This window comes from Neomonachus schauinslandi, chromosome 2, assembly GCF_002201575.2.
Source record: "Neomonachus schauinslandi chromosome 2, ASM220157v2, whole genome shotgun sequence".
Lineage (NCBI taxonomy): Eukaryota > Metazoa > Chordata > Mammalia > Carnivora > Phocidae > Neomonachus > Neomonachus schauinslandi.
The window spans coordinates 127082691-127096206 of record NC_058404.1 but is presented as its reverse complement, the minus strand read 5'-3'; the positions used below and the strand labels follow the sequence as shown (position 1 = coordinate 127096206).

General features: G+C 36.6%; 1 protein-coding gene across 2 annotated transcripts in view; it reads left to right on the top strand.

Annotated features, from left to right (window-relative positions):
- GRID2 (glutamate ionotropic receptor delta type subunit 2) overlaps positions 1-13516 on the top strand; it is a 1393842-nt gene that overhangs the window by 1279621 nt on the left and 100705 nt on the right. For both annotated transcript variants that reach the window (XM_044912908.1, XM_044912909.1), the window contains one exon: positions 708-874. In XM_044912908.1, coding sequence (XP_044768843.1) covers positions 708-874 — 167 coding nt within the window. The remainder of the gene's footprint in view (positions 1-707; positions 875-13516) is intronic.

The following is a 13516-nucleotide window of genomic DNA, read 5'->3' as shown; positions in this document are numbered from 1 at the left end:
CCCTAAATAATGATAGAGAAGATTGTATAATTATTTGTTCCTCATTGCAATGTCCACCAAAGGGGTTTCATCTAAGTCCAGCTGCAAAATTGCCATAGACCACACATGGCAACAAATTACCTTAGAATAACATAAATTAGGAAATACATCTTGCCAGCAGGGCAGTGTTGATTATTTTTCTTCAGTGTGACTTGGACTTGCAGCATTCATTTGGAACATAGGTCACATGCAAGGAGATCGTACCTTATATGGGGTGGGTACAAAAGCCTACCTGGCTTAGAAGCCTAGTGACCTAAAGGAGCCAGTATCTCTTGTAACAACTTCAAAAATGTAACTTCCAAGTCCCCAAAGAGAGAGCGCCAATTACAAGAATGACTGCACTCAGAGAAGCTCAAAGACATGGCTTCTTCCCATACATTTATTGTTCTCCCAGTCCGGTGACATTTACTACTCAAGGGTCATTTTACCATAAGCTATGTTGCCTGGAAACATACTTAACATTCTAACTTTATCACATTTCCAGGAGAACAGAGCTGTAAATTAACCAAAAGCCAAAATCTCATTCAGAATAGGTATTTAAAAACATAAGTCCTATGATGTTTTACCCAATTAAATAGACACAAATGTAGTATGTTTTATCCTATCTGTATAACTTAAAATTCCAAACTCAAATCCTATTTTCTTCTTGTGTTCTCCATTTTTCACAGGTAAAATATGGAAATTATGCTTTTGTATGGGACGCAGCCGTATTGGAATATGTGGCTATCAATGACCCGGATTGTTCATTTTACACCATTGGGAACACTGTTGCTGATCGGGGATATGGAATTGCACTGCAACATGGAAGTCCTTACAGGGATGTTTTTTCACAAAGGTAAGGTTTGTGTGTGCTCCAAGTAAAGAGAGACAAAAAAACAGAAAAAGAAAATCTACTTGGTTACACATGTAGTTTTATTACATTTTGTTTTCTTTATTTGGAAAAGCATAGTAAACAACAATAAAAGGTAGTTATAAATGTTATTTAGTAAGACATGCATTTCCTAAAGCATGTAGTAAGATATTATTTTTTCATAAAAAGGGAAAAATATTGCTGCATAGAACTGGTTTTACTCTTTAAAAATTGATATACAAAAGGAAGTAGTATGTTAATAATTTCTTTAGAACTTAATTAGTTTACTCTCTGAATTTTAAATATCATAGAGTTGGCAAAATTAGTTCCTTTCAAGAACACCAAAGCATAAAATAAACTTCAGGACCAAGTCAAAGTTCTGATGTACTGAGGTACATAATGACAGGGATGTTTCCATCTGAATTTTGCAAAGGAAAAGGATAAGAATTTTAGAGTCCCTATGCGGCATCAAAGTACATGAGACTTTGTCATGGAATTAAGGGGATGGTTTTATTAAGAAATTATACCTATCCTCAAATTAGAATTTTCTTATATAAGTTTTTTAAGAAAAAAGGTTTTGAAATGTAGACTTTAGATGAACAATGTATATGAAAGGCTTGGGCCTGCGAGGCACTCCCAAAGATCACTGCATTTCATTCTATCTACTACCAAACAAGTGTGGGCCTAAGGGAGAGCCGTATCTTTCAGGTAGAGTATATTTCACTTGACACTGATAGTGCATGTTGTTTATTTTCTAGATATTTTTCTACCTATTTTCTAAAAGCCAATGCCAGACCAAGAGGGCAATCCCAGGTAATACTAAGGCCCCAAATTTCAAACTATTTGAGTTGCATTCCTCCAAATTTTAGGATAGCAAAAAGCCAGATATTTTGTGTTAAACAAAACAAAAACAAAAACAAAAAACAAAAAACTAAGTCAGCAGTCTAGAATTTATGTTAAAACTCTTCCATTAGCTAACAAAAAAAATCTAGGCCTCTCTCCTTATCTACAAAGCGGAAGTTAGATTAACCCCAAGGTCTTACATAAGTCAGCCTTTCTCTGTAGCAAACAACCCCAAAGCATCAGTGACTTTTTTGCATTCGTGAAACGTAGGGCTGTGATTTGGCGGAATTGTGCAGCAAGCTGCAGGTCACCTGCAGGTCTTCCTGGGCCACTTCTCATTCCAGGGCCAGGCTGGAAAAGTGGCCCTATCTGAGACAAGCTGTTTTCATGGCAATGAGAAGTTGCAGAAGGGGCTGCCAGAAACCTGCAGTATTTCCTGTGCTTCTTGCATGGATGTAGCATATGTCACATCTGCTTACAAACCACTAACCAAAGAGTCTCATGGTCAAGCCCAAATAGATGGGGTGAGGAACTGTACTTCACATAAAGGGAAGAAGAAAGTAAATGATTTTGAACAATAATACAATCTACCAGTGGTCCCTTGGGGCTCTAAAAAAATCTAAAACTGACAAAAATGAAATAAGCATAAATTGGGAAGTAAAATATTAAGGTATAAATAATGATTAATCAATCAAAACACACTTTTTGATGGGTAGATTCTAAGGGGAACAAACTGGAAAATCAGTTATGCCATAGAGAATTTACCTGGAAGACACTTGCAGTCTCGTTGGAGATACATGGCCCACGCATGTGAAACAATGAACAATATAGACATTTCTATAAATGTGTGCTGACATTTATATATGTACAGTATTAGTATGGCTTATTTATATTGCATTAAATTGTGTAGTTGAGATATTGAAAGAATTGAATACTATATGGAATAAAGAGTTAATCAAAGGAAACATGAATGAAAGCTCCCCAGAGAAGGTGAGCCCTGAATTTGACCTTGAAGGATTAGTAGAGAATAGTTAGACTGAAAGGAAAAAATAGGTAATTCTTGGAGAAATGATGAAGACAACAGAAGTAGGAGAAAGCACAATATGTTGAAGAGCAACAAGGGTGGCAAGTTAATTTGAAAGGAAATTTGAAGTTTGGAAGTCGTATTGTAGGCCACAAGCAGCTATGAAACCTATTGTCCATTCTGGAGCCCAGGAGTAAAATGAAGAAGACAGTTCTTAAGGGAGGGTTAATCTAGCTTTGAGGTGAAGATTGACAAAGACTAGAGCAAACCTGGAAGCATGAGACAAGGAAGGCCGAGTTCAGAACTGGGCAACGGGGAAGGAGGAGGAAGGAACAAATAGAGGAGATATTTCTAGGCAAAGAGGCACACCATTGTTTTCATTAACTCAGAGGTGAGGGTGGAAAGCATAACAGAATGAAGGGGATGCCAAGGTTTATGGAGAAAGACCAGCAGAAAAGTCTAATGGATACTGAACATGAACCATGTTGTTGAAAAAAGGATTATTTATTCCTTAGTTGTGGTTAATTGGGTTTTTCTTCACTACAAATTTTTGTTTGTTTGTTTCCAGACGTGATTTCTAGAATTTTATGCAAAAGAAGAAGCTAATAAAATCAATACACAGACATAATAGCGATTAAAGAAATATTTAATAAATCACACTAAGTGTTCTGTTTCTTATCATCCCTGTGGTGATTTAGCTAAGAGAGATTGTAATTCTGAGAAAGTCCACTCCAGTGAACTGCTGAAAAATAATATTAAGCATTGAGCATTATTTTTCCTTTTATTTGCATTATGGATATAGACAATTTAAAATTGTCCCTTTCTGTAGAGTTCCTTAATAATGACATCTATATTCTGGTTCCCTGGACATCTGGAAGAAGAGAGATCCAGGAAAGAAACGTGCTCTAGCAATTGTTGATATGCAGCCCCTCTCATTATATACATGTGCCACAGTAATCTATTATCCAAACTCTCTCCTTGAATTCAGAAAATATCCACTTTCATTTTCCTATGCTGTGGCCATTAGGGAAAAGAGATATCTTTTTTATTAAATGATTTAAAAATTATAAAGACCATAAAATTTAATCATTGTAGGATTCCTTAGAAATTATTATAAATAACTTTTTTTTATTTTATTTTATTATGTTAGTCACCATACATTACATCATTAGTATTTGATGTAGTGTTCCATGATTCATTGTTTGCCTATAACACCCAGTGCTCCATGTAATACGTGCCCTCCTTAATACCCATCACTGGGCTAACCCATCCCCCCACCCCCTCCCCCACTAGAACCCTGTTTGTTTCTCAGAGTCCATAGTCTCTCATGGTTCATCTCCCCCTCTGACTTCCCCCTTTTCATTTTTCCCTTCCTGCTATCTTTTTTTTTAAACATATAATGTATTATTTGTTTCAGAGGTACAGGTCTGTGATTCATCAGTCTTACACAATTCACAGCGTTCACCATAGCACATACCCTCCCCAATGTCCATCATCCAGCCACCCCATCCCTCCCACCCCCCACCACTCCAGCAACCCTCAGTTTGTTTCCTGAGATTAAGAGTCTCTTATGGTTTGTCTCCCTCTCTGGTTTCGTCTTGTTTCATTTTTCCCTCCCTTCCTCTATGATCCTATGTCTTGTTTCTCAAATTCCTCATATCAGTGAGATCATATGATATTTGTCTTTCTCTGATTGACTTATTTCACTTAGCATAATACCCTCTAGTTCTATCCATGTCATTGCAAATGGCAAGATTTCGTAGTGGGTGTTTTTTTTTTTTTTTTGATGGCTGCATGATAGTCCATTGTATATACATACCACATCTTCTTTATCCATTCATCTGTTGATGGACATCTTGGCTCTTTCCATAGTTTGGCTATTGTGGACATCGCTGCTATAAACATTGGGGTGCACGTAGCCCTTCAGATCACTGCATTTGTATCTTTGGGGTAAATACCCAGTAGTGCAATTGCTGGGTCATAGGGTAGCTTTATTTTCAACTTTTTGAGGAACCTCCATACTGTTTTGCAGAGTGGCTGCACCAGCTTATATTCCCACCAACAGTGTAGGAGGGTTCCCCTTTTCTCCACATCCCTGCCAAAATCTGTCGTTTCCTGACTTGTTAATTTTAGCCATTCTGACTGGTGTGAGGTGGTATCTCATTGAGGTTTTGATTTGGATTTCCGTGATGTTGAGCACTTTTTCATGTGTCTGTTGGCCATTTGGATGTCTTCTTTGGAAACATGTCTGTTCATGTCTTCTGCCCATTTCTTGATTGGATTCTTTGTTCTTTGGGTATTGAGTTTGATAAGTTCTTTATAGATTTTGGATACTAGCCCTTTATCTGATATGTCATTTGCAAATACTTCTCCCATTCTGTCGGTTGTCTTTTGGTTTTGTTGACTGTTTCCTTTGCTGTGCAAAAGCTTTTTATCTTGAGGCGCCTGGGTGGCTCAGTCGTTAAGTGTCTGCCTTCGGCTCAGGTCATGATCCCGGGGTCCTGGGATCGAGCCCCACACTGGGCTCCCTGCTAAGCGGGAAGCCTGCTTCTCCCTCTCCCCCACTTGTGTTCCCTCTCTCGCTGTGTCTCTCTCTGTCAAATAAATAAATAAAATCTTTAAAAAAAAAAAAGCTTTTTATCTTGATGAAGTCCCAATAGTTCATTTTTGCCCTTGCTTCCCTTGCCTTTGGTGATGTGTCTAGGAAGAAGTTGCTGTAGCTGAGGTCGAAGAGGTTGCTGCCTGTGTTCTCCTCAAGGATTTTGATGGATTTCTGTCTCACATTTAGGTCGTTCATCCATTTTTAGTCTTTTTTTGTGTGTGGTGTAAGGAAATGGTCCAGTTTCATTCTTCTGCACGTGGCTGTCCAATTTTCCCAACACCATTTGTTGAAGAGACTGTCTTTTTTTCCATTGGACATTCTTTCCTGCTTTGTTGAAGATTAGTTGACCATAGAGTTGAGGGTCCGTTTCTGGGCTCTCTATTCTGCTCCATTGATCTATGTGTCTGTTTTTGTGCCAGTACCATACTGTCTTGATGATTACACTTTTGTAATAAAGCTTGAAGTCTGGAATTGTGATACCACCAGCTTTGCTTTGCTTTTTCAACATTCCTCTGGCTATTCGGGGTCTTTTCTGGTTCCATACAAATTATAAATAACTTTAATACATCAATTTATCTTAGGCCCTTGATTACACTAGATCACTGATTGCTACTATAATTACTTTCAATGATAATGAAAGTATTCAGGGTGTTTGGTTTTTTTATTAAAGATTTTCATTATTTATTTAGAGAGAGAGAGCAGGAATAAGAGTAGGGGCAGAGGGAGAGGTAGAGAGAAAATCTCAAGCAGACTCCATGCTTAGCGCAGAGCCTGATGCAGGGCTCAATCTCACAACCCTGAGGTCATGACCTGAGCCAAAATGAAGAGTCAGATGCCTAACTGAGCCACCCAGGTGCCCCCAGGGTGATTTTTTTGTAGTAAATACTAATTATTTCTCAGGTGGCTATATATCTATACCACAACTTACAAGACATTAAGGTACTTAAATATGTAATAAATATTATATGCTGATACAGTAGCCACATGTATTATCTACTATCTGCCCAGTGTCTTATATGCTTATGTACTTTAATGACACTCCAAAGCAATCATATGAAATGTTGTACATTTACTTATTGCACACTTGCATATTAATGCACAATTATTATACTACAAATGCGTATGCTGAGTAGATGGCCTACCCTTGGCAAGTATTAGGTTAGGCATCAAAAACATGGGCTGTAGGGATATATACACTTTTACACTTATACAGGCAGGAATGACTTTTAAAGACCAGTAAGTGCTACAATAGATATAATCATAGATTTAGATAGAGGAATTTTGTTTCCTTGGTATTCATAAATACTAGATAACTTGGCAGTAGAAATAAATTTCTACAATCTCATCAGATAGATCAGAGTTCTATTGTGTTGAGTAATGTTTTCAGTGAATTCTCCAACGCGGTTCATCAAATGTTTATGTGGCCCTTGTCTTGTGATAGTTCTTCATATACAAAAATTATTTAGTCAGAAGTTGTTACATTAAAAACATTTAAGAGTGGAAGAGAGCTGAATTTTTCAGTGATATCATTATGCTTTTAATAAAATAAACTCCAGGGTTGATTTAGAATCTTAACTACTCATAAAACTAAAAATGTGATAAAAAATATTTATTAAGCATTTAGTATATCATCTCTGTTCTTAAATCTTAGTGGATATCAAGGAATAATTAATTCATGAGTTTAATTTTATACTTCATCAATGAAAAAGTCCCTTTTTGCCTATTGGCTTCTACCCCTAAACTTTAAGGATGAACGACCTAGTCACAAAAACAAGGACATATTTCAAACTGAATGAAGAACGATTTTGTTGGATTCATGATATTGGTACAGGTGGCATAAATGATATTTCAATTTAGTCACAGATTTTCAGAATTTTTACAAATGGAATGGTAAGTACTTCCTTTATTATCAAGGATGGAACTAGTTGAAAGGGGTAGATTACTTAGAATTACAAAAAGCAATGAAAGTGGAAAAATTTCAAGAGCCCTAATTCCATGTCCAGTTTTCTCATCATCATGCACCCTGTCTTCCCTCAACTTTCTTTTATTTTTTATTTATTTATTTATTTTTTTTAAAGATTTTATTTATTTATTTGAGACAGAGAGAATGAGAGACAGAGAGCATGAGAGGGAGGAGGGTCAGAGGGAGAAGCAGACTCCCTGCCGAGCAGGGAGCCCGATGCGGGACTCGATCCCGGGACTCCAGGATCATGACCTGAGCCGAAGGCAGTCGCTTAACCAACTGAGCCACCCAGGCGCCCTCAACTTTCTTTTAAAAGTATATAAGAATCATATTAAACAGACTATATTGGGCGCCTGGATGGCTCAGTTGGTTGAGCCTCTGCCTTCGGCTCAGGTCATGATCTCAGGGCCCTGGGATCGAGTCCTGAGAGGGGCTCCCTTCTTGGCGGGGAGTCTGCTTCTCCCTCTGCCCCCTCCCTCCCCACTCGTGCTCTCCCCTGTGTGCTCTCCCCCCACTCTCTCTCTCAAAAATAAATAAACAAAATCTTTAAAAAGAAAAAGACTATATCATGTTTACTGTGTGCCAGATTTTGAGTTCTTACGTTTAACAGTCTATGAGGGAAGTACTAATATTATCCTCATTTTATAGACACAGAAACTGAGACATGATGAGGTAATTTGTCCCAGTTCACAAAGCTACTGAGTATTAGAGCTGAGATTCAAATCCAGACAGTATGGCTCCAAAAATTGTCATGCACTTTTAACAATCTGTATTTCAAATAAATACTTGGGGATTGCCTTTCTCTCCCTCTCCCCCTCTTAGGGGCACAGAATAGAATTAATCATAATCCTTGACATATGAAATACTTTCATTTTTGGTCCATAAATGAATACTTTTATTTAATTACTTTTAAATTCCTTGAACATAGTCTATTCTGTTGTTGTTTCTTCCCTTTGCATTGTTAACTATTAGAATATCTATGCTTTACTTTGTTTTTGTTTTTCCAAGGCCCTAATTTCTAGAATAACCTGGATGGGCCAGGCATGCATTTTTTTTTTAATTGAAGTATAGTTTAACTGACATACAATATTATATTAGTTTCAGATGTATTAATAATGATTCAACATTTATCTACATTATAAAATGCTTACCACAGTAAGTATAATTACCATCTGCCACCATACAATGTTATTACAATATTATTTACTATACTTCTTGTTATTTCACTTTACATCTCCATCACTTATTCATTTTATACCTGAAAGATTGTACCTCTCCATCCCCTTTACCTGTTTCACCCATCCCTCCACCCACGTCCCTTCTAGCAATCACCAGTTTAATCCTTGTACTTATGAGTCTGTTTCTGTTTTGTCTTGTTTTTTAGATCCCACATATAAGTTAAAGCATATGGTATTTGTCTCTCTCTGTCTGACTTACTTAATTTTGATTAATACCCTCTAGGTCCATCCATGTTGTCACAAATGGCAAGATTTCATTCTTTTTTACTGCTGAGTAATATCTCATTATATAAATGCCCCATCTTCTCTATCTATTCGTCTATCAATGGACACTTAGGTTGCTTCCACATCTTGGCTATTTTAAATAATGTTGTAATGAACATAGGGGTGCATGTATCTTTTTGAATTAATGGTTTTGGTTTCTTTGGTTAAATACCCAGAAGTGGAATTGCTGGGTTGTAGGGTATTTCTATTTTTAATTTTTTGAGGATCCTCCATACTGTTTTCCATAGTGGTGGCACTAATTTACATTCCCACCAACAGTGCACAAGAATTCCCTTTTCTCCATATCCTCACCAGCATTTGTTATTTCTTGGCATTTTGATACTAGCCTCTCTGACGGGTGTGAGGTGGTATTTCATTGTGGTTTTAGTTTGCATTTCCCTGATGTTGAGTGATGTTGAGCACCTTTTCATGTCTGTTGGCCATCTGTATGTCTTCTTTAAAAAAAAAAAAAAAAAGGTCTGTTCAGGTTCTCTGCCCATTTTTTAATCAAATTTTTGGTGTTGAGTTGTATGGGTTCTTTACATATTTTTAATATTAACTTCTTATCAGATATATCATTAGCAAATATCTTTTCCCATTTAGTAGATTACCTTTTTGTTTTGTTGATGGTTTCCTTCACTGCAAAAGCTTTTCAGTTTAATGTAGTTCCAATTGTTTATTTTTACCTTTGTTGCCCTTCCTTGAGAAGACAGATCAAAAAAAAAAAAATTGCTAAGACTGCTGTCCAAGAGTTTACTGTCTATGTTTTTCTTTTAGGATTTTTATGGTTTCAGGTCTTACATTCAAGTTTTTAATCCATTTTGAGTTTATTTTTTATATATGGTATGAGAAAATGGTCAAATTTCATTGTTACGCATGAAGCTGTCCAGTTTTCCCAGTACCATCCTTCGAAGACACTGTCTTTTCCCCATTGTATATTCTTTCTCCCTTTGTTGTAGATTAATTGACCATACAAGCACAGACCTATTTCTGGGCTCTCTATTCTGTTCCATTGCCCTATGTGTCTATTTGTGTGCCAGCACCGTACTGTTTTGATTACTATAGGCCTGCAGTATAGTTTGAGATCCGGGCATGTGATACCTCCAGCCTTGTTCTTTTTTCTCAATATTGCTTTGGCAATTTGGGATCTTTTGTGATTCCTTACAAGTTTTAGGAGTATTTGTTCTGTGAAAAATGCTATTGGCATTTTGATAGAGATTATGTCGAATCTATACACTCTTTTGTGTACTATGAACATTTTAACAATATTAATTTTCCAATCCATGTTCGTGGTGTATCTTTCCATATGTGCCATCTTCAATTTCTTTCATCAATGTCTTATAGTTGTCAGAGTATAAGTCTTTCACCTCCTTGGTTAAATTTATTCCTAGGTATTTTATTCTTTTTGATGCAATTATAAATAGAATTGTTTTCTTAATTTTTTTGCTAGCTCATTATTAGTGTATAGAAATGCAAAATATTTTTGTACATTGATTTTGTATCCTCTGAATGCATTTATTAGTTCTAATAGTTTTTATGGTGGAATCTTTAGGGTCTTCTAAATATAGTATTGTGTCATCTGCAAATAGTGACAGTTTTACTTTGCCTTACCAATTTGAATACTTCTTTTTTCTTTTCCTTGTCTGATTGCTATCTGGATTCAGAAAAAGCACATGATATCTTTTTCTCTACCTCTGCCTTCATACTTCTTACAATTTACTTCTTGGGTCCTGCCTCATGCTGGTAAGCCCCTTGAGTTCAGGTGTACGTCTCTACATCTCTAGTAGCCACATTCATACCAGCATAGAGTAAGCATTCAACAAAATATTTGATGAAAAAAGATCTACCTAACTTTTCGACCAAAGATCATCCCATTTACTTATATCCCAATAAATTAAATACCTATTCTTTGTGCTTGTTAGTAAAAAAAAGAGTAAGTCTTCTATTTTCTCTTACATAATAATTTTTTCTTCCTTGGTTTCTCCAATTTTATATATAATGAATAATAAAAACTCAGAAGAAAAAAGAAAACAAACAGCATATGTCCACCTTTCTTTCCAACTCCCTGCTGTAAGAACTTTTATGCTTTCCTTCCCATAAGGAAGGTGGGAAAGATCCCTTTAACTTGAAAGCATAGAGCCCTAATCCTTTTATTCACCAATAAGAATGAAGTACTTTTCAACCACTTTGTTCCCTCTTCAGGAAGAGAAAAAAGCTGATCGACCAGTTAGCAGTTCCAAAATCAGCCAACAATGGGCTTAACCTCTGCACTCAGTCAGCTGGAAGGAGCTCTCACATAGATGCTTGTAACCAAAAGTTAAATAATTGTTTTCCCATTAGACATACAAAATGTATACAGTCCCTTGGCTCTGAGAGCAGGAGTACACATTAAGCAATATGAACTTACCCATTAAACTGCTATGGATAATAAATGCTGAAAAAATTTAGAGGAAAGGAAGTCATTGCTGAGTAGATTAGAAAATTTTAGTAGACTTGAGCTAGAAAGCTTCAAGGATAAATAGAATTTGGATATGGGGACAGGTCCGGGTAAGGTACTCAGGAGAACATGAGGAAATCATCAAAATGAAAAGTCATGATGTGTTGAAAGGACAATGAGAAGGAACAATTTGGCTGAAGAGAATATTGGCAGGTGAATACAGGTAGAGAAACTAAAATTAAATGTGACACACCAGGGTACTGATAGATGCTATTTATTAGGTAGCCACTATGCTTAACATTCAATATATTTCATGTAGTACTTGCCACAACTCTGTAAAGTGGGCATTTATTCATTGCATTTTATAAATTTGAGGAAACTGAGACTCGGAGTTAAGTATCTTACCAAAGTCACACAGTAATGACAAGTGGAGCTAGGACTCAAACCCAGGCCGGGGCTTGTGTCCTCACTCAGGACCCCACACCAGCTTTGTGAGGCTCTGAGGAGAACATCTGGACGCAAGAGCATTTGAGGAATCCAAGGTTTTGGGTGAAACAAGACAGAGCTTAATTGAGAAAAGCCATTACAAGGCTCTTGTAGTATTCCAGCTGTGAAGCAGTGAGACTATTCTCAATGAGATTGAGGAGAAATGGTTAGAAAAAAGGTACCATTTGAAGAGGTATAGAGAGGACTTGGTGGCAATCAGAGGATCCAGGAAGCTTTAAGGGAAAGGATGTCCAGATTCAAGTGCTCACAACAGTTTTCCCTTGCACTCTCCTTCCAACTCTCATTTTCCCTTTTTGGTCATTTATTGCAAGTGTTGCATCAGCTCAATTTCACCTCCAGGAAAAACCAACTGGCAAATGATTTCTAGAAAAGTGATAATGAGGGACGCCTGAGTGGCTCAGTCGGTTAAGCGGGTGCGTTCGGCTCAGGTCATGATCCCAGGGTCCTGGGATCGAACCCCGCATCAGGCTTCTTGCTCAGCGGGGAGCCTGCTTCTCCCTCTCCCTCTGCCTGCCGCTGCCCCTGCTTGTGCTTGCTCTCTGTCTCTCTTTCCCTCTCTCTCTGACAAATAAATAAGTAAAATCTTTAAAAAAAAAAAAGAAAAGTGATGATGATTTTTAAAAAATGTAATTCATTACCCAGGGGATATTTACTTCAAACGACTTTTCAGCTTACAGACTTTTGTTCTATGGTTGCTCAAATTACATTAACATATCCCTAGTGGTATTCTTCTGTCACACATCAGATACTATTTTTAAAAATAAATAAGTAAATAAATTTTAGAAAATACATACATACACACACACACACACACACACACCACTGAAACCAACAAGTTTCATCACATCTACATTTTCTTTTCTGGACCAAGAAAACAAGATAGTTTAGATGGTCATGTTTATGTAAAGTAGTAAAGAAAAATGTTTCAGGAGTCGCAAAAAAAAGCAAGAGGACATGAAAGATTCACTTTCAAATAGAGCCTGGAGTAGAATAAAATAATAATATATACTTGTACATATATTTTTATTTAAAATAACAACATATTTTAACCTATAAAGTGTTAAAGGAAATTATTTTCTGTCCTCATATCATATACATATATTAAATAAGGATTAGCCTCTGGAAACCATAAAATAATATACTATTCTTATTTCAGAGCACACTCCCTTTTAAAACATTTGTTTTGAATTTAGAAATTTAGAATTTTGAATTTAGGGAACTTTGACAAAAGAAAAAAAATTAAGTAGCTTATTAGTCAGTCATTTTTTCTGTTTCCTGAATCCTCATGAAGCTATCTTTGTGCCTAATATTCTGTGGATTTTACCCATCACCCCGACTGCTGCTTCTAATGGAGAACCTAAGTAATTTACATTTGTTTCAGTGTTTGGCCTAATTAAATGGGGGCATAAGTGCAATTGGTGATATTTCCCATATGTAAATATTTCAAAAGCATTCTTCAGATGGGCACTATATGACTTGAGCTTAGTTTCATTAATCTCGTAAAGCAGTAGCCAAATTTTAAGAAAATTGCCAGACTTCACTCTCGAGGAGCAGACAGCATTCTCAATGCTGAACACAATCCCAACCATCAGGCAATGCAATCCCGTGGAGCAGATTTTGAAGTGTTACAAGATTCTATTTTCCTTGTACTTACATCATATGGCATTTGGGGAATACTTCATCCAAGGTACAAGAGTACCTTTTATAAACAAGCATCTTTATTAGACTTTTCTGAAAAAAGTACTGAGG